The sequence below is a fragment of the Chlorocebus sabaeus genome, chromosome 24 (assembly GCF_047675955.1).
Source record: "Chlorocebus sabaeus isolate Y175 chromosome 24, mChlSab1.0.hap1, whole genome shotgun sequence".
Classification (NCBI taxonomy): domain Eukaryota; kingdom Metazoa; phylum Chordata; class Mammalia; order Primates; family Cercopithecidae; genus Chlorocebus; species Chlorocebus sabaeus.
In genome coordinates, this window is record NC_132927.1 from 45,879,552 (window position 1) to 45,905,034 (window position 25,483).

Below are 25,483 nucleotides of genomic sequence, written 5' to 3' on the forward strand. Positions count from 1 at the left end.
CAGGCTGACAGGATGGCATGGTTTTCCAGCCACTCCCCAAAACACTTCTGCATTGGCAACATTGGGAGTGAGTGATTACTGGGCAGTGAGACGGTGGGGAGGGTAGAAGCCTAGCAAGAGGCTGGCCCTGCTGATGAGAACAGAGCCTATCTAGTCTAGTGCCAGGGAGCTGAAGTGGAGAGAGACTTTGAAGTGGGGGCCTTCTTATGTGGCTTCAGGCTGTGCTTCCCCACAGGCAGGAGAGACTTCCCACAGGGGCCCTGGGGTGCCCTGCTCCCCAGCACACCCAGAGAGGGGTCAACTAGTCTTCTGTGCCCACATGCCCTCGTGGCTCTCCCTCCCCTATAGTCCTTTGGCCTACTGGCTTCGCACCTTCATGTGGTGCCTTGTACTCCACCTCAACTCTCTCCTGGGTTGCCCTGGGGGAAACCTAGCCCTGCACAGGTAGAGGAGCCTAAGGCCCATTGTGGCCTTAGGAAACACAATCAAAGTCAGAATATAATTCAAGCAAGGGGAGGAGGAAGTGGCATCAGAAAAGGCATCACTGCTGAGTGCAGTGGCTCACGTCTATAATCCCAGCATTTTGGGGGGCTGAGGCAGGCGGATCACTTGAGGTCAGGAGTTCAAGACCAGCCTAGCCAACATGGCGAAATCCTGTCTCTACTAAAAATACAAAAATTAGCTGGGTGTGGTGGTGTATGCCTATAATCCCAACTACTCCAGAGGCTGAGGCATGAGAATCACCTGAACCCAGGAGGTGGAAGTTGTGACGAGCTGAGATCGAGCCACCGTACTCCAGCCTGGGTGACAGAATGAGACTCTGTCTCAAAAAAAAAAAAAAAAAAAAGGCATCACTGCTGGGTGTAGTGGATCATGCCTGTAATCCCAGCAACAGGAGGATCTTTTGAGCCCAGTAGTACAAGGCCAACATGGCCAACATAGCAAGATCCCTAGGCCCTATTTCTAAAATAAAAAAAAAATTATTAGTCAGATTTTTTGGCATGTGCCTGTAATCCCAGCTACTTGGGACGCCAAAGAGAGAGGATTGCTTGAACTCAGGAGTTCGAGTCTCAGTGAGCTAAGATGGCATCACTGCACTCCAGCCTGAGCAACCCTATGTCTTAAAATAATAATAATAATAATAATAATAATAATGATAATGTTTTAAAAGAAAAATAAAAGACATCACTAAAGAAGTCTTTGGGCTGAATGTTGAAGAGGGGCTTGGGGAATAAGAGAAGCATTCTAGACTGAGGAGATGGCAAGTGAGAAGATGTGAAGAGCATTGTGCCTTCCCAGGCTAGCAGAACCAGCGTGGCTGGAGCAGAGGACCAGGGGAATGACCGTGGGTAAGCACAGACAGGGGCCAGGGACTAGACTGTGAAGGGTGTTTGTATTAGTCTGTTTTCTCGCTGCTGATAAAGACATACCTGAGACTGGGAAATTTACAAAAGAAAGAGATTTATTGGGCTTACAGTTCCATGTGGCTGGGGAGGCCTCACAATCATGGCAGAAGGTGAAAGGCACGTCTCATATGGCAGCACACAAGAGAAGAGGGCTTGGGTAACTTTTCAGTGGTGCCCCACTCTACTGGTACCAACTTTTGAGTGTGGACAGGGGCCAGGGTCTAGACTGTGCAGGGTGTTTGTATTAGCCTGTTTTTACGCTGCTGATAAAGACATACCTGAGAGACTGGGAAATTTACAAAAGAAAGAGGCCTCACAATCACGGTAGAAGGTGAAAGGCATGTATCACGTGGTGACAGATGAGAGAAGAGAGCTTGTGCAGGGAAACTCCCCTTTTTAAAACCATCAGATCTTGTGAGACTTATTCACTATCACAAGAATAGCACCGGAAAGACCTTCTTCCACAATTCAGCTACCTCCCACCAGTTCCCTCCCACAACACATGGGAATTCAATATAATATTTGGGTGGGGACACAGCCAAACCATACCAGCGTTAGAGCCAAAGTCAGGAGCTAGGGAGCTGGGGTCAAGGGAATGGGACCCAGCAGAGGGCTTTACACAAGAGACTTGCAGCACCAGCTTGGGGCCTTGACAAGAGCACACATGATGGTGGGGAGCTGTATTCTTTAGGGAGTCAGCTGTTGGTGGGGAGAATCACCAGAAAATGCTATTGCACAGTCCTAGTGAGAAAGGTGAATATGAGCCAGGCATGGTGGTGTGGACCTGTGGTCCCAGCTCCTCAGGAGGCCAGAGCAGGAGGATCGCTTGAGCCTAGGAGTTAAAGGCCAGCCTGGGCAACACAGGAACACCCCATCTCTAAAAAAATAAAAATAAAAAATAACAAAAAAAGTTAGACATGAAGCAAGTTGAGAGTAGAAGGAGGAGAGGAAGGAGGAGTTCCTTCAGAACATGAAAGCCCAGAGAAGCCCAGTGGTTGTCTTTAGTTCATACAGCTGGTGGCAGAGCCTGCACTTAAACTTACATTAACACTAGAATCAGGTGACCAATCTGCCGTCTAGAGACTGCTTTCACATACATTCCCAACCCCCTCAGCACACACACACACGGACTGTTTTTTTTTTTGTTTTTTTTTTTGAGACGGAGTGTCGCTCTGTCACCCAGGCTGGAGTGCAGTGGCCGGATCTCAGCTCACTGCAAGCTCCGCCTCCCGGGTTCACGCCATTCTCCTGCCTCAGCCTCCAGAGTAGCTGGGACTACAGGCATGCGCCACTATGCCTGGCTAATTTCTGTATTTTCAGTAGAGATGGGATTTCGCCATGTTGGCCAGGCTGGTCTCAAACTCCCGACCTGAAGTGATCCACCCATCTCGGCCTCCCAAAGTGCTGGAATTACAGGCTTGGGCCACTGTGCTTAGCCTGAAGTATAAGATTGAAGAGATGGATTCCCCACAGTATTCACACATTTCCTTACCATGGGCTAGTCACTTAAAATGGACATGCTAATACTTGTTTTATGGAACAGTGGTGACTATCACATCTGCCTGCCGACTATGGATAAAAACAACATTATAAAAATGTATGTTCAAGCCTGGGCAAGATAGTGAGACTTTATCTCTTAAAATAAGCAAATAAATAAATAAATAATAGCAAAATGTGGCCAGGCGCGGTGGTTCACGCCTGTAATCCCAGCACTTTGGGAGACTGAGGCGGGTAGATCACAAGGTCAGGAGATTGAGACCATCCTGGCTAACACGGTGAAACCCCTTCTCTACTAAAAATACAAAAAATTAGCTTGGCGAGGTGGCGGGCACCTGTAGTCCCAGCTACTGGGGAGGCTAAGGCAGGAGAATGGCATGAACCCGGGAGGCGGAGCTTGCAGTGAGCCAAGATGGCGCCACTGCACTCCAGCCTGGGTGACAGAGCAAGACTCCGTCTCAAAAAAAAAAAAAAAAAAAAAAAAGAGCAGGATGTGGTAGCATGCATCTGTAGTCCCAGCTACTCAGGAGGCTGAGATAGGAGGATCACTTGAGCTCAGGAGGTTGAGGCTGCAGCGAGCTGTGGTCACACCACTGTACTCAAGCCTGGGTGAGGGTGATACCCTGTCTCTAACAAAAATGTATGTTCATTATTGGGAGTCTATCCCTGAGCACAGCTAAAATTTTGTAGCACTCGTAGAATTGCATCATCAGTTCTACAGAAGTTGAGCCCTAGGTGAGTTGGCAATTGAGAAAAATTCCTGAGAAGAGAGGAAAGACTGAGAGTGGTCTAGTATTTCCTAGACTGCACTTTACTTCACATGACAGTGTGCTGCAGGGTGAAGGGGAAGGGCTAAGGACTCAGATCAAACTTCAGCCTGTCACTTTCCCTCATTCAACACATATTTAGGACCTGTATCATGTTCTAGGAAATTACTAGCTATGTGACTTAGGTAGACAGCTCCTTTGAACTTTATTTTTCTCATCTGGAAAACTAAAAATAGTATGTATATACCTCATGGGTCTATTGTAAAAATTAAATGAAATGTGTCTGTTGTAACTAATGTATTAGAACATCAGCTCTGTGTCTGAGCAGTGTAGGGCACTTAGGGATCCTGAGTTTTTCACCCCTGACTGGTCTCACTTACTTCCTGGCAAGACTGGGCAGTCCTGACCCACTTGGTCTAGGGTACTGGGTTGGCACCTGGCTTGTTCTGTCTTCTGCAGAACTCATCCAGGCATTCAGCACTTCCACCAGCTGGGGTAGAGAACACAATGGAAGCCGAAACAGCTTCTCCCAAGGCTGACCTGGTGCAGTCTGCGCTGGTTAGGCAAGGGGAACAGAAGCCACTCAAGTATCTAGTGGTTGATCAAACTCCTGCTGTTTGCCTCAGAGCCTTCCTTCCACCCAGCCTTAACTGCTGTTATCTAAGGTCTATTCATATGTTCTGTATGCAGAGCGGAATAGGTGAAGATTGGTTGCTCTTTGTCATTGAAGAAACCAGTGCTCCACTTCTCCTGTTGAAGGAATCAGCCTTCCCCAGTATTATCTGGGCTCACTGGGCCCTTCTGTGCAGGACTTCTTTTGAATGATTGCAGGTATCCTGCCTTTCTCTGGCCCATGGCTCACAAGCTCACCACTAGTCCTCATCACCAGCAGCCAAAACTGCAACTGACCTGATTCAGCAGAAAATAAATGAATGTATTAAAAGGATATTGGGAGAACAAGGGAGCCAGGCCTGAGGCAAAGCTTCCAGGAACCACACCTAAGGCGAACTGCAGAAGCTGTTGGATGAGAATGCTGCAGCTGCCCCCGAGTTCTTGCTGCTGCTGTTTGTGCACTGCTAGGAGCCCACCTCCCGGTGACTGCTGCAGCCCCCACCCCACGTTCTGCTGCAGCCCCCACCCCGCGTGCTGCTGCAGCCCCCACCCCGCGTGCTGCTGCAGCCCCAGGAGAACACAGCTGTCACGCAAGGCATGTCAGATGCATGTGCCGCCATGTTCCCTTGAAAAGTACATGCCTGTATATGCTTTTTCCTCATGTTTGTTACCTGCAACTCAAAGTCAGGTGCCAGACCACAGGCTTCTAATACAAGTTTTCTAGCTTTCATCTTAGAAAAGCAAGACACCTGTAATCCTAGCATTTTTGGAGGCCAAGGTGGGAGGATCACTTGTGGCCCAAGACCAACCTGGGCAACATAGCGAGACCCCCATCTCTCTACAAAAAAAAAAAAAAGGGCCAGGCACGGTGGCTCATGCCTGTAATCCCAGCACTTCAGGAGGCCGAGGTGGGCAGATCATGACATCAGGAGATCGAGACCATCTTGGTTAACACGGTGAAACCTGGTCTCTACTAAAACTACAAAAAATTAGCCGGGCATGGTTGTGGGCGCCTGTAGTCCTAGCTACTCAGGAGGCTGAGGCAGGAGAATGGTGTGAACCTGGGAGGTGGAGTTTGCAGTGAGCAGAGATTGTGCCACTGGACTCCAGCCTGGGTGAGAGAGAGAGAGAGAGAGAGAGAGAGAGAGAGAGAGATGGGAGGGAGGGAGGGAAGAAGGAAGGAAGGAAGGAAGGAAGGAAGGAAGGAAGGAAGGAAGGAAGGAAGGAAGGAAGGAAGGAAAGAAATAAAAGAAAAGAAAAAGAAAAAAGAAAGAAAAGAAAAGCAGGGTTCCTAAAGTGGGAAGATTTGCAAGCATTAGACCATGTGTCAGAAATAGAAAAAATATATACAGAAAATGTCCACTTTGTACTCTGGCCTCAGGCTTTCATCGTCTTCCCAGTCCCATCTCCTCCTACCTGATGGACCCAGGCCCAGGGGCCTGTGTTAAGGCTTGGCCTGAGATGTTCCGCATGGGGGCCTGAGCCATAAGAGAAGTGCAAGGAATTCACATGGGCACCTCAGGACAGTGAGCAACAAGGGGGTGCTGCCTGGGCTTGGGAACCCCAGAGGGGGTTAAGGGAAGAGTAGCAGGGTGATGATTAGCTACAGTCATAAAATGGGAGATCTAGGATGGCCTTGGGGAACATCTAGTGGGCGTCAGGCATCCAAATGCCTGCAGAGAGGGGCCAGGCAGGTCAGACAATAGGGGATGATGGGGCCTGTGGGGATGCCCCTTTAGGCATTACATTCAAAAACTTAAGTCTACTGTGCAGAGGTGATAGGAATGATACAAGTGGTTGTTGTTGGAGGGCTGATCGGCTACAAAGGGGCATGAAGAAACTTTCTGCAGGTGGTGGAAGTGCTCTGTATGTTGCTTTGGGTAGGGTTACATCGTATATACCTTCATCAAAGAAATAATTTAGATTTGTGCTTTTTACCATGAAGTATACCTCAATTTTAAAACTTGGGGCAAATTCATAAAGCCTGTCTGTAAACTGATCTGGCTGTCGGGCTAGCCATTTGCAAACTTCTGTTGCAATCCGACTTCCAGAGGCGGCCTTGGCTCCTCATACAGGAAAAGCGCGACTGCGGCGTGGTCTGGCTGGCAGCCGCTCACTGCGCGGTCTCCACGCCTGGCAGGTGGCGCGGGGCAGGCAGCTGTGCCAGCCTAGCATTTCCACCCGCCGGGAGGAGGCGATCCCCTGGGGCCGGCCGGCGTCTCCCTGGCCTGAAAATGAGCGGGTCACCCCAGACGCCAACTCCGAAAGGAGCGGAAGCTGATGGAACAGCCGGCTCCAGGGAGCGCGGGCCAGGCACGCAGATAAATCACGGACACACACTGCACTGATAGCTCCAGACTGGCGTTGAGTGCCAAATGCCGATACAGACCTGGTCAAGTTCCAGGAAGAGAAATCCGATCCGATGCGCCCGAGGCGGCAGGGAGCACAGCGACACCCACCTGACAGGGGAAGGGGGGCACCCAACCTTGATGTAGCCCCTCCCCGGGCGGGCACTTCGGGCACTTCCCGAAGTCCTACCTGGCCACCCGCCAGCCCGGGTAGGCACCAGCATCAGGAATCGCCTCTTCAAGGGGGAGAAAAGCCAGGCCGCCGCAGTTCACGGAGCCATAGGGACTGCGGTGGAATTTCAGGCCGGGGTGTGGGACCCCACGCTCTGGCTCAGTCCGCTCCTCCATCCTGAGGCGAGCAGGTGTCTGCAGGAGTGCCTCCAAGCCCATCGCAAAGCGGACGTGGCCCCCGTCTCGATGTCGGCGCTGCACGCCCAGAGGGACCCTGGGGTGGTGTTGGGCGCGAGGGCGGGGGCAGGGACGCGCTGCGACCGAGTCCCCGGACCCTGCGACCCGCAGGGACCTTCCGGACGCACAGAGCCCGGCCCTCCAGCAGGCGCCCGCCCTGATTGGCGCCCGAGGCCGGCCTCCCGCCGGCTCACCTGCCACTCCCAGCCAATCGGGGCCACCAGAATTGGGGCTGTCGCCGGGGGGAGGGGAAGATGCTGCCGGCCCGAGGCTGAGCGGCCCTCCCCGCCGAGTTCCTGCCCGGCCCTCTGCAATCCCGAGCCCCAGCCGCCGGCTGCGCGCCCCGCGCCCCCTTCGCGCGGCGTCCAGTGCCCAGCGCGCTTTGATGCTGCAGCTCCGGGCCGGGGCCGCTCCGCTTCTCTGCTCGCTGGGACGCCCCCCGACGGCTCCGTCCTCGCCCCTCGCCCCTCGTCCCGCTTCCCTGCTGACCCCGGGAGGTGGGGTCCGGGCCGGGCACAGCCCTGCTGAGGCAGGATGTTCACGTCTAAGTCCAACTCGGTGTCGCCCTCACCGTCCCTGGAGCAGGCCGACTCGGACGCGCTGGACATCAGCACCAAAGTGCAGCTCTACGGGGTGTTGTGGAAGCGGCCTTTCGGGAGGCCGTCCGCCAAGTGGTCCCGGCGGTGAGTGCGCCCCCGCACCCTGAGGGGAACGGCCAGGGAGAGAGCCTGGGCCTCGGCACCCCTCCCGCCCCCTCCAGTCTCCGTCATTCCTCTGCCTTCTTGTGTGACCTTGGCGTCACTCCTTCACTCTACAGTGGCTCCCGCGGGAAAATGTGGACCTTAGTCTGGGACAGGAAAACGGGGATGGGAACCCCTGCCCTGGGGCGGTGGCGAATTCTCTGTGGAATGAACCTGGCCCTCGAGTGGGAATGTTGGGTGTGGGCAGAAGAGACCATGGTCCGGGAGGGATCCCAGCTAGGTCAGGTCAGGCCAGACTGATACGAGGGAGAAACTCCTTCCTCTTCACAACCCCTCACCCAGGCCGCGAGCACCGGGCCTAGAGTGTCTGCCTCCCGCCAACCACCCCCGCTTAGATGGAGAGGGACCTGGCCCTTCTGAAAGGCTCAGGCCAGGGAGGGAGGAAGGGTGCTTGTCCATGGGGAAGTGACCTTGGCAACCCCTCCAACCGTCCCTGGAAATAATTTTTTTTAAAGTGAGCACAGGGAAGAGAGATTCCAGTGCTTCATGCAGAGGAGCTGGAAAGGAGGGAGGCAGCTGGAGGATGGGGATAGATTGGTCCTGACAAGGACTGATCCTTTGAAAGGGGTGGTGGGAAGAGACAGGGTAGTCCCAGCCATCCTTCAGCCCCAGCTGCCTGGTCCCCAAGTCAGACTCGACTCCCTGGACATCAGTAGCCACTCTCCACTTACAAACGAGCCTGGGAGGTATTGAGGGAAGAGGGAATTCACAGCCCTGGACTGCAGGAAGCGCCCAACTTCTGGACAGTTTCCACTGTCTAGTCAATTTCAGTTCTGAGAGTCACTACTGGTATGGCCTGGAGAACGTAGACCCTGTCCAGCCCTTCCCTGGAGGAATGACACTTCCAGGAAACCAGGGGTATCCAGATGCCCCTTCCCCATCCCACACTACAAGTCTGCCCCTGAGCAGAGGGGGCCTCCAATGTTTCCAGGACCACAGATCATGTGGATGTGGTAGTGGTGGGTGCTGATGTTCTGTTCTGATGAATAATTTAATGTCTCTATAAGACCACAGAACAAATGGAGCTGTGGACAATATCCCACATTTTACATCTCTGGTTTCATGTTGTTTTGTTACTTCTGACAGTTTTTTCTCTGGGATTTAATAGGATACAGGCTTCTTGAGTTCCTCCAAAGTTGAGCTTATCTCTGACCCCCTAAATGGAGGCTTGGAGCAACGTGGAGAGTATTTGGGGGAGCTTCCAGTGTTGAGCTATGTGAGCTACAGCCCCCGGGGCCAGGAGAGCTGGGGTGGAAAGGCTGTGTGTAGATTCAAGCACAATTAGCAGACTATCTCCCCCCACTGCCTATCTCTCTTCTGCCTCAGCAGCTCCAGATAGTCAATCTTTCTTTTCTATTGGGTCTGGCTGCTGCTCAGGGTCCTGTCAACCGACACTTCTCTTGCCAGACATTTTCACCTGACTGCATCCCTAGAAAATGCTAGGTGCCTGTAACCCCCAGGATACGTCCCCTGGTCCTTCCCTTCACCACTGCAGGTATATTGGGAACATGGTCTCTGCACCCACAGTTGATTCAAGGGCTGGGAAGTGTCAGGAGTACAGGGCATAGGTCCCCAGCTAAAAGCACAGTGGTGGTGCCAAGGAGGCTTGGAGAGGTTTAGCATCCCCCTTCCCCCCCAGAGACTCCATCTTCTACTCCATCCACTACTGTGGTCCCCGCAGCCACCCAAAACTATCTGATCAGAGTCTGAACAGTATGTATGCTCTGCTAATACAGCTAAAAGTCAAGTCCTTTAGCCCCCTTCCAAGGAGATTGTTACCTGGGTTCCCTTTCTTTGTAGGAATTGTGGAGCTGCCACTGTGCAAAGACTACCTGGGGCTCAAGAAAGAACTAACATCCCACCTGCCCACTCTAGGCCTCTGTGTTCTCGGTTCTGGGAATACACAACACACACACACACAAACACGCTATTTAGCCTTGGGTCAGTGACAGAGCCAGCCGGAGAGGGCCTGGGTGTGGGGGAGAATGACGCTCAGCTCAGCCCCCTCTCACTTCCCATCAGGGCCCCCTGGGCCCCAGCTTCCCATTTGTAAAGTAGAGTCTGTGGGTTCTAATTAGCAGCCACAGGAAGACTTGGGGACAGAGCAGCTCAGGGCTGCCACTGCAGAGCCTTGCCATTAGGGCGATCGATGCCCTGGCTGGGGCAGCTAAAGGGAGGGGGCCTGGAAAGGCTCAGCGCTACATTAATAAAGAATGGGCTGGATAGAACTGGCTGTGGCCAGCTGAGTTCTATAAAACCTTTTTCACTCAGGGTCTGTCTTAGGACCTGTGCCTCCAACTTCCACTGCCCAAGCAGCCCTGCCTGCCTGGGGTGGGAAGGTGCCCTTGAGCTGAAGGGTCAATTTATTTCCTGGGGGCAACAAAAGGGGAAGGGAATCAAAAGCATTAATTAGCAGAGATCAGATAATCTGGGAGAGGTGTCTAGAAGGGAAGGCTGTTGACTGTGTGCTCACCTTGGTCTGTGAGTGGTGGAGATGGAAGTGCCAAGACCTGGCAAAGATCTGGGCAGCGCCAAAACAAAGAGGAAGGGAGTGGGAGGTCTCCGCCTCAGCCAGTGTCACACTGTGAGGGCTTGGCCTAGGCTAATTCTTTCCTGAGACTGAATGCTTTTTCCAGCGTTCTATTCCTCTTCCCAAATCCCTCCTGAACACCTCCCAAGGCCAGAACCCCTGAGGAGGAGGACCCACCCACTTCCTTTCTGCAACAGGAGCATCTATACTCCTCCTCACCCCTCCTTCTCCCCAGTGGCAAGGTAGCCAGGAGGGCCTGAACCCAGCTCCGCAGTTTACTCTTGCAGAACATTGGTGGGTCCCTGACTCAGGGGAGCTAAGATTCATGGTGTCCACCTGGTGCCAGGGGAGCGAGCCATAGAGACAGTGGCCATGTGTCCCAAATCTCAGGCCACAACCTGTGCAGTGTGTAAAGATTATCTGCGCAGATGAGGGTCACCATACCAAAAAGACTCAAGGAGACTTTCTTCCCACAGGGATTTGGAGCCCAGGGTTTTGACTTTGGCTCTCAGCACTGCTTCCCAGAGGTGACACAAATGCTGAGCTTTTTCAGAGCAAAGAGAAGAGCCTATCATGCCAACTTCACCGCACTAAGCTCAGCCTCACCCTAGTGACGCTGGGGTTTGGTCTCACTTTCTGGCACCCCTGGCATTCCCCTCAGCTGGCTGTGTGAGGTATCCCACAAGCACAGTTGTAACATTTCTGCCGTGGAGGGTGCCTGCAGGACCCCCTTTAAAAAATAAACTTCTATTCTTCAAAATTCTACCAGAGTGGCAACATAGGGTGTGGGGAACAGTAGCCAGCAGCGGTTGAGGGGCAGGATCTTCTACTGATGTGTGTGGGAAGTTGAGGAGGCTCTTTCAGCACTGATGAATAAGAAGGACTTGGAGAACAGTGTCTGTGCCTCCAGAAAAAAAAGTAGTGACCAAATTACTTTATTCTGGAGATTTCATAGTGTTTTTCAATCTCTAGCTCCTTATTCCAGAGCTGTTCTCCCAAGCCCACTGATAGGAAACTGAGGCACAGAGGCAGGGGGAAGGTGCTTTTCTGAGTCTCCTGAGATTCCTTCACCCATCACCCTCTCCCCTTTCTGTGCTGGTCGCATCCAGGTTACAATGAATGCTTGGATTAGGGAGATGGGCGCACTCTGGATCACACAGCCATAAACGAAATGATACACATCAGGTCAGGCTTCACTGTGGTCATGTGATCATTTACCCAGACCAGGTCTGCCAAAGTTAAGTGAGTTAATTGTGCAAACAAGTGACATTTCTTTCTCCCCCACTCCCCAAGGAACTGCACTCAGTGGCGGTTGATGTCCTATTTGAAAATGAGTCTCACCTGTGTGAGGGTCAGGCCTCCAGCTTGCAGACAATTCCGCTTCCTTATCCCCAAGTCTTTTTTTTTTTTTTTTTTTTTTTTTTTTTTTTTTTTTTTTTTTTTTTTTTTTTTTGAGACGGAGTCTTGCTCTGTATCCCGGGCTGGACTGCAGTGGCCGGGTCTCAGCTCACTGCAAGCTCCGCCTCCCGGGTTTACGCCATTCTCCTGCCTCAGCCTCCGGAGTAGCTGGGACTACAGGCGCCCGCCACCTCGCCCGGCTAGTTTTTTTTGTATTTTTAGTAGAGACGGGGTTTCACCGTGTTAGCCAGGATGGTCTTGATCTCCTGACCTCGTGATCCGCCCGTCTCGGCCTCCCAAAGTGCTGGGATTACAGGCTTGAGCCACCGCGCCCGGCCCCCAAGTCTTAAAAATAACAAAGTAATTGCTTCTGAGAACAGCTGTGGGTGTGGTAGGAAGTGCATCTAAGGCCGGTGTGGTAGCTGGTAATTCCAGCACTTTGGGAGGCCAAACGGGGCGGATCACTTGAGGTCAGGAGTTGGAGACCAGCCTGGCGAAACCCTGTCTCTACTAAAAATACAAAGATTAGCCAGGCGTGGTGGTGGGTGCCTGTAATCTCAGCTACTCAGGAGGCTGAGGCAGGAGAATCGCTTGAACCTAGAAGGCGGAGGTTGCAATGAGTCAAGATCAAGCCACTGCACTCCAGCCTGGGGGACAGAATGATACTCCGCCAAAAAAAAAAAAAAAAAAAAAAAAAAAAAAAGTGAATCTAGGCTTAGAGGCAGGTGCTCCAAGTTCCAGCTCCAGCTTTGCCAGTAACCAGCTGCATGATCCAGACTGTGGCATTTCACCCCACTGGCCAGCAGTATCTCATCTATAGAGTGGGAGTGGGATGGGTCAAATAGCGTGCCACAGGTGACCCCAGAGGTGCCTTGAGTCTACTACAAGGGAATGGGGAACAGGGGTCCAGCTCCAAGTCTCCCTGCCCACTTCAGGCAGTACCTCTGCACTGTTATGTTTTCTTTCTTTTTTTTTTTTGAGACGGAGTCTCGCTCTATCGCCCAGGCTGGAGTGCAGTGGCCGGATCTCAGCTCACTGCAAGCTCCGCCTCCCGGGTTTACGCCATTCTCCTGCCTCAGCCTCCGGAGTAGCTGGGACTACAGGCACCCGCCACCTCGCCCGGCTAGTTTTTTGTATTTTTTAGTAGAGACGGGGTTTCACCGGGTTAGCCAGGATGGTCTGTTATGTTTTCTTGTTTGTTTGTTTGTTTGAGACAGAGTCTCCTGTCACCAAGGCTGGAGCGCAGCATTGCGATCTCAGCTCACTGCAACCTCCGTCTCCCAGGTTCAAGGAATTCTCATGTCTCAGCCTCCTGATTAGCTGGGATTACAGGCACATACCACCATGCCCGGCTAATTTTTGTATTTTCTAGTAGAGATGGGGTTTCGCCATGTTGGCCAGGCTGGTCTCGAACTCCTAACCTCAGGTGATCTGCCTGCCTCAGCCTCCCAAAGTGCTGGGTTTACAGACATGAGCCACCTGTTACATGTTTTACACCAGCAGTCCCCAACATTTTTGGCACCAGGTGCCATGACTGGTTTCATGGAAGACAATTTTTCCAAGGACAGGGGTGGGTGTGGGGGTGGTTTCTTTTGGCATTAGATTCTCATAATGACTGTGCAACCTAGATCCCTTGCCATGCACAGTTTACAGTAGGGTTCATGCTCCTATGAGAATCTAATGCCGCCACTGATCTGACAGGAGGCAGAGCTCAGGCAGTAATGCCAGCCACGGGGAGAAGCTGTAAAAACAGACGAAGCTTCACCTGCTCATCTCCTGCTGTGTGGCTCAGTTCCTAACAGGCCATGGACTGGTACTGGTCCAGGGCCCAGGGGTTGAGGACCCCTGTTTTACACGTTATGGTTGTCTTACTGTTGTTGGAATAGTTGGGCTAAGTTTTTTGAGTCCCCTTGGACTTGATAATCTCTCTGAACTCTAATGTGTCATGAGTCACGCATTTCACAGATAGGATTCCTGCTGTTCTGCCATCTTAGACTGGATGCCAGATGAGAAGCACCGGCCAGGATGACCTTTTCCTGAACACAGCAGGCCACCCAGAATGGACACAAGGGACACATACTGGGGGCTGTGTCATTTCTACCTTCCTTCTGCCAGTTCTGAAAAGGATACTTCTGAGAGCAGACCTTCTCCAGCTCCACTCCCTACGTAGCCATTCTCAGTATCCAAGAGGCTCAGAGAGGCAGGAGACTGGCTGCTGGGCCTATTCCGGAAGTTTGTGCCTGGGGAAGAGGGGAAGCCAGTCTGGATGTTCACCTTCCCGGGAAACGTAACTCATGTGTAACCCACACATACACTGGGCTCTTGCTGCCCTCTTGAGAGTGAGATAAATTTGGTCCCAAGACCAAATCCCATATCTAAAGGAAGTCTAAAATCTGTACCAAGGTTTCTATTAATCCCCAAGAGGCTCTAAACTAGTTTTTTTGTTGATGGATTAATTTGCTGACCAATGTACACGGTCCTTGTTGCACAACCAGAGGCGAAACTCAGCTTTTTTTTTTTTTAATTATTATTATACTTTAAGTTCCAAGGTACATGTGCACAATGTGCAGGTTTGGTACATGCGTATACATGTGCCATGTTGGTGTGCTGCACCCATTAACTCATCATTTACATTAGGTATATCTCCTAATATTATCTCTCCCCCATACCCCGACCCCATGACAGGTCCCGGTGTGTGATGTTCCCCTTCCTGTGTCTAAGTGTTCTCATTGTTCAATTCCCACCTGTGAGTGAGAACATGCGGTGTTTGGTTTTCTGTCCTTGCCATAGTTTGCTCAGAATGATGGTTTCCAGCTTCATGCATGTCCCCACAAAGGACATGAACTCATACTTTTTTATGGCTGCATAGTATTCCATGGTGTATATGTGCCACATTTTCTTAATCCAGTCTATCATTGATGGACATTTGGGTTGGTTCCAAGTCTTTGCTATTGTAAATAGTGCCACAATAAACATACATGTGCATGTGTCTTTATAGCAGCATGATTTATAATCCTTCTGGTATATACCCAGTAATGGGATGGCTGGGTCAAATGGTATTTCTAGTTCTAGATACTTAAGGAATCACAACACTGTTTTCCACAATGGTTGAACTAGTTTACACTCCCACCAACAGTGTAAAAGTGTTCCTATTTCTCCACATGCTCTCCAGCACCTGTTGTTTCCTGACTTTTTAATGATCACCATTCTAACTGGTGTGAGATGGTATCTCATTGTGGTTTTGGTTTGCGTTTCTCTGATGACCAGTGATGACGAGCATTTTTTTCATGTGTCTGTTGGCTGCATACATGTCTTCTTTTGAGAAGTGTCTGTTCATATCCTTTGCCCACTTTTTGATGGGGTTGATTTTTTTCTTGTAAATTTGTAAAGGAACTCAGCTTTTATTTCTTAGTTTCTCCAGCCTTCCACACTGCTGCATAAACACAGCAGCCTCTCATCAAGGTATTTATGAGTCTGGCAGCCTATCCTGCAGGGAAGCTGTGGCAAAGAGGAGGGCAGAGGAGGTATTTAAATTACAGAAGTGCAAACATCTTCAAATTGAGTGTTAGCTCCCTGGTAGGCACCCTACCTCACTGTCGTCAGAGATGGTGACCTCACTGTCTCTCTCGACTCTTGGATCCTCCCAGGATCCTCTCTGCTCTGCACTCTCCCATCACTCCTCCTCTCCATTGTCCTACAGGATTTTCCCCAAATTCAAATTTCTTTCACTCTGTTATGCAAAGCCCTTTCCAGCTCCTACTCCTAAACTCAGTGGCATTTGCATCTCCAAACATTAGGAAGCTCACCAGAGTGGACAGAGAGTGGAGAGGCCTTTGTTTAACAGGACCTGGCCGACAGAGAAGATACCTGCGGTTCTAGATAACAGTCTCCTTGGCTCCAGCTGGACTTACCTTGAGGCAGTGGTGACCATCAAGCTCTGGTTGAGCCCTTGTTGCATTCAGAGCACTGGGGAGGAGAGCAGAAGATGGGGACAAAGCTGAAGCTTAAGAAAACCCTTCTTGGGTTCCCTAGTTCATGTTGGATGGCACCTGTACCACTCTGTGACCCAAGCTAGCGTCCTGGTCATCATGTCACCCTGCCCTTGTTGAACATTTCAGTGAACCTTGCTGATTTGTACCTCCCAATAACTTTAATTTTCCCTTTGCCTGGTTGTGGACTTCCCCATGGCTAAAACTACAATATGACCTTACAAGTGCCCTGTTTGAAACTTGCTGGCAGCTCCCCTTGTCTGCAGGAAGAAGTCCAGCATCTTCACAAGGACTACTCACTCTGCCCCGCTTTGTCCCTGCTCTCTGACCTTAACTCACTCCTTACTGCACCTCCCCTGCACCACTGCCCACCCTTTGCACTTTCTGCCAATAATACCAGATATATTTTTATAACTTTGAACACACTATTCTCTGCCTATGCTGTTCTCTTTGTCTGGAATGGATCTCTCCCCCTTCCATTTCCTCCCAAATTCCCAAGATACTCCTATTCATTCTTCAAAGCCCTGCTTCGTTGTCCCATCTCCCTTGGCTGGACCCCTAAACCCTTGATTCCTCCTGGTCTTCACTCTTCCTGTACCTAATATACACTTACAATGTTGCAATAGATTCTGGCACATTAGAATGTTGCAGTGTACTCTCCTGGTGTGTTGTAAAGTTACAGTGTACTGTGGTATGTTTCAATGTTGCAGAGTACTTCCCTGGTATGTTACAAGGTTAAAGCCTACCCTGATGCTTTACAATGTTGTGGTGTGTCCTCTTGATGCTTTGCAACTATCCTAGCTCTCCCATTCCCAGTTGTGTGATCTGGGGCACATTATTTAATTTCTCTATGCCCCAGTTTCCTCACCTACCTCATATGAGGAGTTGAGTGAGTTAGCACAATACTGTTACTAGAACAGTGTTTAGCACCTAGCACAAAGGAGGAGCTTGATAAACATTAGGTGTTTTGTTTTTGTTTTTTATAGTCTTTTGAGACAGGGTCTGGCTTTGTGGCCCAGGCTGGAGGGTAGTGGCATGATCACGGCTCACTGTAGCCTCGACCTCCTGGTCTCAAGCAATACTCCTACCTCAGCCTTCCAAGTAGCTGGGACCACAGGCACAAGCTACTATACCCAGATAATTTTTTAATTGTTTGTTGAGACAGAGTCTCCCTATGTTGCCCAGGCTGGTATGGACTCCTGGGCTCAAATGAACCTTCTGTCTTGGCCCTGCAAAGTACTGGGATTACAGGCATGAGCCACCACACCCGGCCAATATTAGCTTTTTTTTTTATTATTATTTTTTAGACGGAGTCTTGCTCTGTCACCCAGGCTGGAGTGCAGTGGCTCGATCTCAGCTCACTGCAAGCTCTGCTTCCCGGGTTCATGCCATTCTCCTGCCTCAGCCTCCTGAGTAGCTGGGACGACAGGTGCCCACCACCATGCCCAGCTAATTTTTTTGTATTTTTAGTAGAGACAGGGTTTCACCGTATTAGGCAGGATGGTCTCGAACTCCTGACCTTGTGATCTTCCCACCTTGGCCTCCCAAAGTGTTGGGATTACAGGCGTGAGCCACTGTGCTGGGCCCAATATTAGCTATTTTTAAAATTATTGTTTTCTACACTCTTTCTCCTGCTTTTGACTATCAGCTCCCTGAGGTCAGCAAATCATCAAGCTCCAGAGCCTAGCATAGTACCTGGGTGTACCAGGGGAATCATTCATGCTCTCTGACCTGAGCTGACCAGCAGCTTGCAGTCGCTCTGAGAGGTAGCAGAGATAAGCCCTAGGAGGAGAACCGATTCCAGTCACATGTAATGAGGAGGACCGGGCATCACAGAGCACAGCAGGTGAGAACTTGGGCTTTGTCAGCAGAGATAACTGCGTTCTGAGTTTGCCACTTACTAGTTGCTTAATCTCTCTGTGCTTCGGTTTCCTCACTAGTGAAATAGAAAAAAACAAGCACCTTTACAATGATCCTAGCTCCCCCATTCCGAGTTGTGTGATCTGGGGCATATTATTTAACTCTCTTAGAGTTGCTATGAGAAATTTAAATAAGATAAAGTCAATAAAACACTTAGCATCAGGGCCTTTGCACATACAGCTCCTCTGCTGGAAACACTTTACCTCTCCTCAGAGATTACCTTCTTAACTAGGCTCTCCCTGGTCACTGTCTTAGCAAGGTGAGTGTCCAGGCACCTTGCGAATGCTCTTGAATCTGGAAGTGAAAATACTGTTCTTTATGATGGGAGAGAGAGGCAGCCAGAGTTGACACAAGCCCCTTACCTCACCCACGCTCTGGGCTTCATCCCAACACATGGGGACAGACAAGGGCCACAGCTGATGGGCAGAGCTTCTCCCAGGACTGATGTTGGGTCTGGAAGGAGGGATGGGCTGCACACGGGGGGCAGGGGGAAGCAGCAGATGCAGGGATAAGCCATGTGTTGGAAGGACAGGGAGCTGGCCAGCTGGGCTGGAGCCAAGAGCTCCCTCCAGTAGCAGCCGTATGAGCACAAATGGAAAAGGAGGTCAGGGGAGAGTACAGCTTATTATTACTGAGTCTGAACCCAATCATAGTAAATAATCATTATAATTATAAAAGCAATCATTTATTACATATTTACCACCATGTTCTAAGTCTTTAGGGGAACATTATCCTGACAGCCCTGTGAGATATAGGTGTTATTACTATTATCCTCAAGTTGTACAGTGGGGGGCACCTGAGACCTAAATATATTAGGTAACTTGCCCCGGTCACATTCCCAGTCAGTGGCAGAACTCTAACGTTGGCTACCCCAACCTTGAAACTTACAGCCTCTGACCCATCTGTTTCCTGGCCAGGAGCTGGATGGAGCAGCTTCTTAGGCAGTGGCTGTGGGAAGTAGGTGTAGGGACTATTTGTCCATGGGTTCCAATCCCAGCTCCACCTCTGCCCTAGGAATGTGGCTTTGCATACACTATTTTGCCTCTAAGCCTCAGTTTCCTCATCTGTGAAATGAGAATAATATGTCTAACCCTCCACGATTGTGACGTGGATCAAATACATGTGGAACCCTTAGCACAGGAGCCAATGCATTAGAACAGCTGCAGAAAGGGCAGCCATCTCTAGCCCTTGGGCCATCTCTAGCCAGACCAACTGCACAGGGCCTGGGAAGATGTGGCCCCTGGCTTGCAGTCCCAATGAGAGTGTCGGGGAACAAGGGGACTTTGGAATAAGGGGTGGGAAGAGGAAGTGTTCCTCTGTGCAGGAACTGGGGTTCTGAGCCCCCGCCTGCTGAGAAGATGCTGAGAAGGGGCAGCTAGAATAGCAGGGCTGTCACTGACTCAGGTTTATAAGCAAGGCCAGACCTTTGGGTCCTAGAAATGTGCTTGCCAGGTGAGGCCTTCGTTGGGCAGAAGTCATTCCTGCCTGCCAGGCCATCCTCCTCCTCTTCCAGGTCCATGCTAGCTACCCTCCCTTAACCCCCACCTCCACCCAAGCCAACCTGGGGACAGGTGCAGTCAGGCTGGGTGTGGCATGTGTGATGTGTGGGCCCTTCACAATCCCTACTGAACTCTGGCCCTCACAGAGCAAAGGCTACCCTGAACATCCACTTTCCCTCCCCTGCCCCTCTCTATGCTGTCCTTCAGAAGCAGGAGGAGAAGAAGGGACATGACATTAGGGGCTACCTTCTGTGTGCCAGGCAAGTGCTGAGGACTTTACATGCCTCCATCCACTGGATCCTCTCTTGCCCCCTAACGATATGTGGCAATATCCCCTAATGAATCTCCCTGCCTTTACCCTGACAGTCTGCTCTGAACACAGCAGCTAGGATGAGCCTTTTGCAATGTAAGCCAGGTCACTCCTGCTCAAAGCCTTCCAGTGGCTGCCTCTCTTTCTCAGAGAAAATGCCAGCCTCTACCAACTAGTGCTGTGACCTTCAGCAAGTCATGCCTCCTCTCTGCTTCATTTCTGCCCACGTAAAATGCAGGGAGCATTTCTCTCTTAGCATCATTGTGAGTGGTGTTAAGTGCATTAACAGCAGTAACTGCTTGGAACGAGATGTGGTGTGTGGAAAGCACTAAATGAATGTTAGCTTGATCATTATTGTCATTACCATAGCCATAGAGCCCTCTGCAATCTGGCCCAACTGCTGCAGCCTTGCATTTCCCTCGAGAGCTGGGCACACTTCCCGCCTCAGGGCCTTTGCACCTGCAGCTCCTGTGCTGGAAACACCTTACCTCTCCTCAAAGATCACCTTCTTAATTACGCTGTCCCTGCCCACCCTCTTTAACATGCATCCGTGCCCACTTCCAATGCCCCCTAACCTGCTTTATTTTCCTCCATAGGATATATCAGCATCTGGCACATGACATCTCTATGTCTCATGTATTCACCGTCTGACACCCACTACATGCAAATAGCGTAAGCTCTATAGAGACAGCGATTTTTGCCTGTCTTGTTCACAGCTTATCTCCAACACCTAGAGCAGTGCTTGGCACACGGTGGCAACTCAGTAATTGTTGAATCAATGGAGGAATCTTTACAACAGCCCTAAGAGACAGTTATTTGTACCCCCATTTTGTAGAGGAAGAAAGGGAGGCTTAGTAAGGCTGGGAGTTTGCCTGAGGCTGCAACTTGAAGGATGGGAGTTGGTGGACCCCAGAGCCCTGCGCTCTCCTTGCCATGTGTCTAATGATCATCTGCCCACCCACTTCCCAGCCCTGGCACAGTGCTTTGCCTTAAGTGGGAGGGGCTCCAGAAGTGGCAGGAAGGCATGAAGGTATTTATGTGTTTCAGTCAGCTTGGGCTACTATAACAAAATGCCATAGACTGGGTGGCTTAAACCCTGGAAGTGTATTTGGTCACAGTTCTGCAGGCTGAGAGTCTAAGATCAAGTTGCCAGCATGGTCAGGTTCTGATGAGGGCACCTGTTCCTGGCTTGCAGATGGCCACCTTCTCAATATGTCCCCACATGCTGGAGGAAGAGGAAAAAGAGGGTGGGAGAGGTTTGGTTTATTTATTTTTGCAACAGGGTCTTGATCTGTCACCCAGGCTGGAGGCCACCCTGAAGTGCAGTGGTGGTGCGATCATGGCTCACTGCAGCCTTGAATTCCTGGACTCAAGTGATCCTCTCACTCAGCCTCCTGAGTAGCTAGAACTACAGGCATGTACCACCATGCCCAGCTAATTTTTTTAAAATGTAGAGTCAAGGCCTTGCTATGTTGCCTAGGCTGGTCTTGAACTCCTGGGCTCAACTAATCCCCCTGCTTCAGCCTCCCAAAATGTCGTGATTACAGATATGAGCCAGTGCACCCAGCCAGGAAAGAGAGCTCTTCTTATAAGGCCACAGTCCTATTGGATTAGGGCCCTGCTCTTATGACCTTCCTTAACATTAGTTACCCCCTAAAGACCTTATCTCCAAATACAGTCACATGTGGGGTTAGGGCTTGAACGTATGAACATTGAGGAGACATATCGAGTCCATAGCAGTATTCCCAAAACCATTGAGAGGAGGCGGTGGCCCTGGAGACAGTCGTGTGCTGCTCCCTGCAGTGACTGTATTCAGACCATGGAATACATCCCTCAGCCCTGTCCTGAGTCCTCTGCAGGCTGGTGGGGTGATGAGCACAATCTCATTTGACCCTCAAAATAACCGCATAAGGTAGTTGTTATTATCCCCGTTCTACAGGTAGAGAAACTAAGGCTCAGAAAGGAGAGCTGACTTGCCCAAGGACCCCCAACCCCAGCTGGAAAATGTCAGGTCTCTCTGATGCCAAAGCCTATATGCTCTTAACTACTCTGTGAAATTCCCTTGGAACAGCCAGGGGACACCTACCTGGGCCCATGGGACTGAAGTGGGATGGACCTGCCCTCCAGGAGCCTGATGCCCCGCTGGGGCAAGATGCACACACGGGATGTGGCGTGGGCCTAAGTGCCAAGTGCAGGCTCTGCTAACAAGTGCAGAAGGATCCCAGACATCAGTGTGGGCTGGGCGGGTCACCAAGGGTGGGAAGGGTCCCGCTGGCTGAAGAGCAAGAGGGAGGGCGTTTCAGGCCAAGCCGCACAATTTCCATGTGCAGGACCGCGCAAGTGTAGCAGGCAGGGGACAGTGAGCTCGGCAGTTGCCCGGAGGACAGAAGGCTGAAGGGTAGATGTGGCAGGAAAGCTGAGAGGTGGGCAGAGGTCAGGTGCTGGCAGGCCTGAAATGTCACTGAGGTTCTGCAGCAGGTGGTATTCGTGTGCTCTTTCTGTAGTGGGGGCAGAAAGGCCTAGGGAGAGAGTTGGCATTAGTAGGGTATCAACCTGAGCAGGGTCCACAGGGCTGTGTTTGTTATGTGGCCAGCTAGAGAGGGTAGGTTCAGGTAAAGAAAATGGGACTGGGTGCAGTGGCTCAGCCTGTAATCCCAGCACTTTGGGAGGCCGAGGCGGGCAGATCACAGGCGTGAGCCACCGCACCCAGCGAAACAGAGTTTTACCATGTTAGCCAGGCTGGTGTCAAACTCCTGACTTCAAGTGATCCACCTGCCTCGGCCTCCCAAAGTGCTGGGATTACAGGTGTGAGCCACTGCACCCAGTCTTCTATTTTTAAAAAGAAAAGAAGGCCAGACGCGGTGGCTCAAGCCTGTAATCCCAGCACTTTGGGAGGCCGAGACAGGCGGATCACGAGGTCAGGAGATTGAGACCATCCTGGCTAACATGGTGAAACCCCGTCTCTACTAAAAAAATACAAAAAACTAGCCGGGCGAGGTGGCGGGCACCTGTAGTCCCAGCTACTCGGGAGGCTGAGGCAGGAGAATGGCGTGAACCTGGGAGGCGGAGCTTGCAGTGAGCTGAGATCCGGCCATTGCACTCCAGCCTGGGCAACAGAGCGAGACTCTGTCTCAAAAAAAAAAAAAAAAAAGAAAAAGAAAAGAAAAGAAAACAGGTTGGCATGAGGCTCACACCAAAGCACAGAGCTGAGCTTCACTTCCCTCAGATGGCAGCTGCCAGCAGTCCCAGGCCTTCCTTGCCGCAGCATCTGAGGCCTTAGGAAAGGTCATGTGGCTGGTAGGACCTTCAGAGATTGTCTGACTTCATCATGCTCACCAGCAAGGTTTCTTTATCTTTTTTTCTTTTCTTTTCTTTTTTCTTCTTTTCTTCTCTTTTCTTTTGAGATGGAGTCTCACTCTTGTTGCCCAGGCTGGAGTTCAGTGGCACGATCTTGGCTCACTGCAACCTCCACATCCCAGGTTCAAGTGATTCTCATGTCTCAGCCTCCTAAGTAGCTGGGGCTACAGGTGTGCTCCACCACACCCAGTTAATTTCTGTATTTTTAGTAGAGACGGGGTTTCACCATGTTGGCCAGACTGGTCTCGAACTCCTGACCTCAAGTGATCTGCCCTCCTCAGCCTCCCAAAGTGTTGGGATTGATTACAGGTGTGAGCCACAGAGCGCAGCCTCACCAGCAAGTTTTCAAGCCCCTCACTTGAGGGCCCATTCAACCAGGGGTGTGCTGGCAAACGCTTACACTAGGCTCTTGGGGGAGGAAGCTGAGGCAATTCTGTAGGATTTGACTTGTATGGTGTAAATACTCCCATCACAGCCACTATCAAGCTACCAACACCATGTGACAAACACAGAGCAGGGAAGAGATTGACACTGTAGGCTCTTATGAGCCCATCTGAGCTGGCTCCAACTGTCCCTGCATGTAAACTTTAAACTCTCACATGTGTACATGCACACACACATACACACACGCTCCACCAACTTTCAGAATCACTACCACATTCTACTCACACCCCGTCACTATAACAGCACTTACTAGCAGGGGCCCTGGAGGAAGGAGCCCACACTCTGGATATCCCTCAGCCTCTGGGCTTTGAGTCCCAATCGGACCTTCCCCTAGAGGGTGCTTGGTGGCTCATCACAGCTCCAAACATGAGTCCTGGGGGAACCCTTGGGGCGGGTCCAAATGCTCCACACGTTGACATCGAGGGCGTGGCCTCCCCAGCAGTCAAAAAGCACCAAAGTCACAGAGCCCCTCAGTTAGACCAAAGTCCCAGAAGGAGACGGGAAGCAGTCTGAGACAAAGGGAATGCCAACGTCACACTGGGGTGTTCGGGGCTGCAGATTGCCAGCTTTCATGTTACTTGCCAAAGACCCATCTTAGCATCTTGCATCGTCTTACCTTCCTTCTCCTCCTAGAGGAGACTCTAAGTGGCTGGAGATGAGAGCTGAAGGGGCTGAAGGTACCCAAGGGGAAGAACCACAGCTGTCCTGCTGTGCTGACCCAGGTGGTGGTTCAGGGAGACAGAGGCAGCCACACCTGGAAGCCAGTAGCAGGGCTCCCGCTCCAGCTGGCCACCTGTGCAGGGGCCCAGCTGCCTGTGGGGAGGTCACCGACCAGCTGAGGCCTTTGTGAGGATGTGGAGCTTGAGTTGGTAAGGATGTCTGAGCTGGTGTCCCTGTGGGCTCCCATGTGAGTCCAGGGCCCCCAAGGGTGCTCTTGTTGTCCCAAGAAACCTCACCCCTTCTCTCCTGGTTGCCCTTCCTTCCTCACCACCCACTATAGGTTTTTCATCATCAAAGAGAGCTTTCTGCTTTACTACTCTGAGAGTGAAAAAAAGAGCTTTGAAACCAATAAATACTTCAATATACATCCTAAGGTGAGGCGGCCCCTGCCAGGGCCACAGCAGGGGAGGGCCCAGTGTGGGCATCAGGGCTTGCATCTTGTGAGGGGATGGGACTGCTGTCTTGCTCTGGCCTAGCAGACAGTCTGGAAGGCAAATCCTCTTGGGGAAAAAGACCTCCTGCCCCTGTCCTGGGCTGGATCCCCACCCTTCTGTGCCCCAGCCCCTGCCCCAGCCCTTCCTCTTCTCTCTGGATATCAGTTCTGGCCTCTGTCCTGTGGCCCCAGGGTCTAGCTTCCATCCTGGGGCACTTGGCAGGATGTGGCTTTGTCCAGGGGCCCCCAGAACCCTTGAGTGATCCCAATTGGGTGGGGTGGGGGCTGCCTGTTTTGGTTCTTCCTCAGGGTGTCATCCCTCTCGGGGGTTGCCTGGTGGAGCCCAAGGAAGAGCCCAGCATGCCCTATGCCATGAAGATCTCACACCAGGACTTCCATGTGAGTAAAGCTCTTTCCTCAGTCTGGGCTTCGCAGGAGCAGACCAGCCTCTCAGGCCCCTTCAGGAGAAACCCCCCATGTCCTGGCCTGGGAGAGAGGCATCAGCACCCAGGGATGTGGGGTGGGTGACAGGGCAGAACTGGGCTTCCATCACCCTCAGCGTGGCTGCCTCTCAGGCATGCCCATGGCTCCTCTTCCTGGCAGGGGAACATCCTGCTTGCGGCTGAGTCGGAGTTTGAGCAGACCCAGTGGCTGGAGATGCTGCAAGAGTCTGGGAAGGTGTAAGTGCTCACAGCCAGCAGGGTGGCTGATCCTGCAGATCCAGGATGGGGTGGGCGGGGCTGCCCCGAACTCCCTGCCTCTCTGCTGGGATCCTGGTGGGGACAGGGCCAGGGCTGTGGGAGATGGCTAGGGTGGGTGAGAGGAGACAGGCCAGGTTTTAGAGCATCTGTGAGGGGTCCCCTGAGTGAGCTTGGAAAGTGTCTAGGTCACAGGTGGCAGGTGTAGGTACCATTTGTCTCCAACTCTTGGGAGTTGTATTTGATGCCTCCTGACACCCATCTCACCTCCCCAGGTCCATAATTAATTCTAGCAAGGACTAGAGCTAGTGCTTTGTAAATTAGGGTCAAGATCACAGAAATCCCCAGCTAATCCAGTCCATTTGTATGTAAACCACTGTCCTGAC

General features: G+C 51.5%; 1 protein-coding gene across 1 annotated transcript in view; it reads left to right on the plus strand.

The window, feature by feature from the left end:
* The first annotated feature begins 7,354 nt into the window (after window positions 1-7,354).
* Window positions 7,355-25,483, plus strand: part of PLEKHD1 (pleckstrin homology and coiled-coil domain containing D1) — a 46,480-nt gene continuing 28,351 nt past the window's right edge. Inside the window, exons 1-4 of the mRNA XM_007987116.3 lie at window positions 7,355-7,721; window positions 24,247-24,340; window positions 24,709-24,798; window positions 25,003-25,079. Of these exons, the coding sequence (XP_007985307.1) occupies window positions 7,573-7,721; window positions 24,247-24,340; window positions 24,709-24,798; window positions 25,003-25,079 (410 nt within the window). The 5' untranslated portion in view covers window positions 7,355-7,572. The remainder of the gene's footprint in view (window positions 7,722-24,246; window positions 24,341-24,708; window positions 24,799-25,002; window positions 25,080-25,483) is intronic.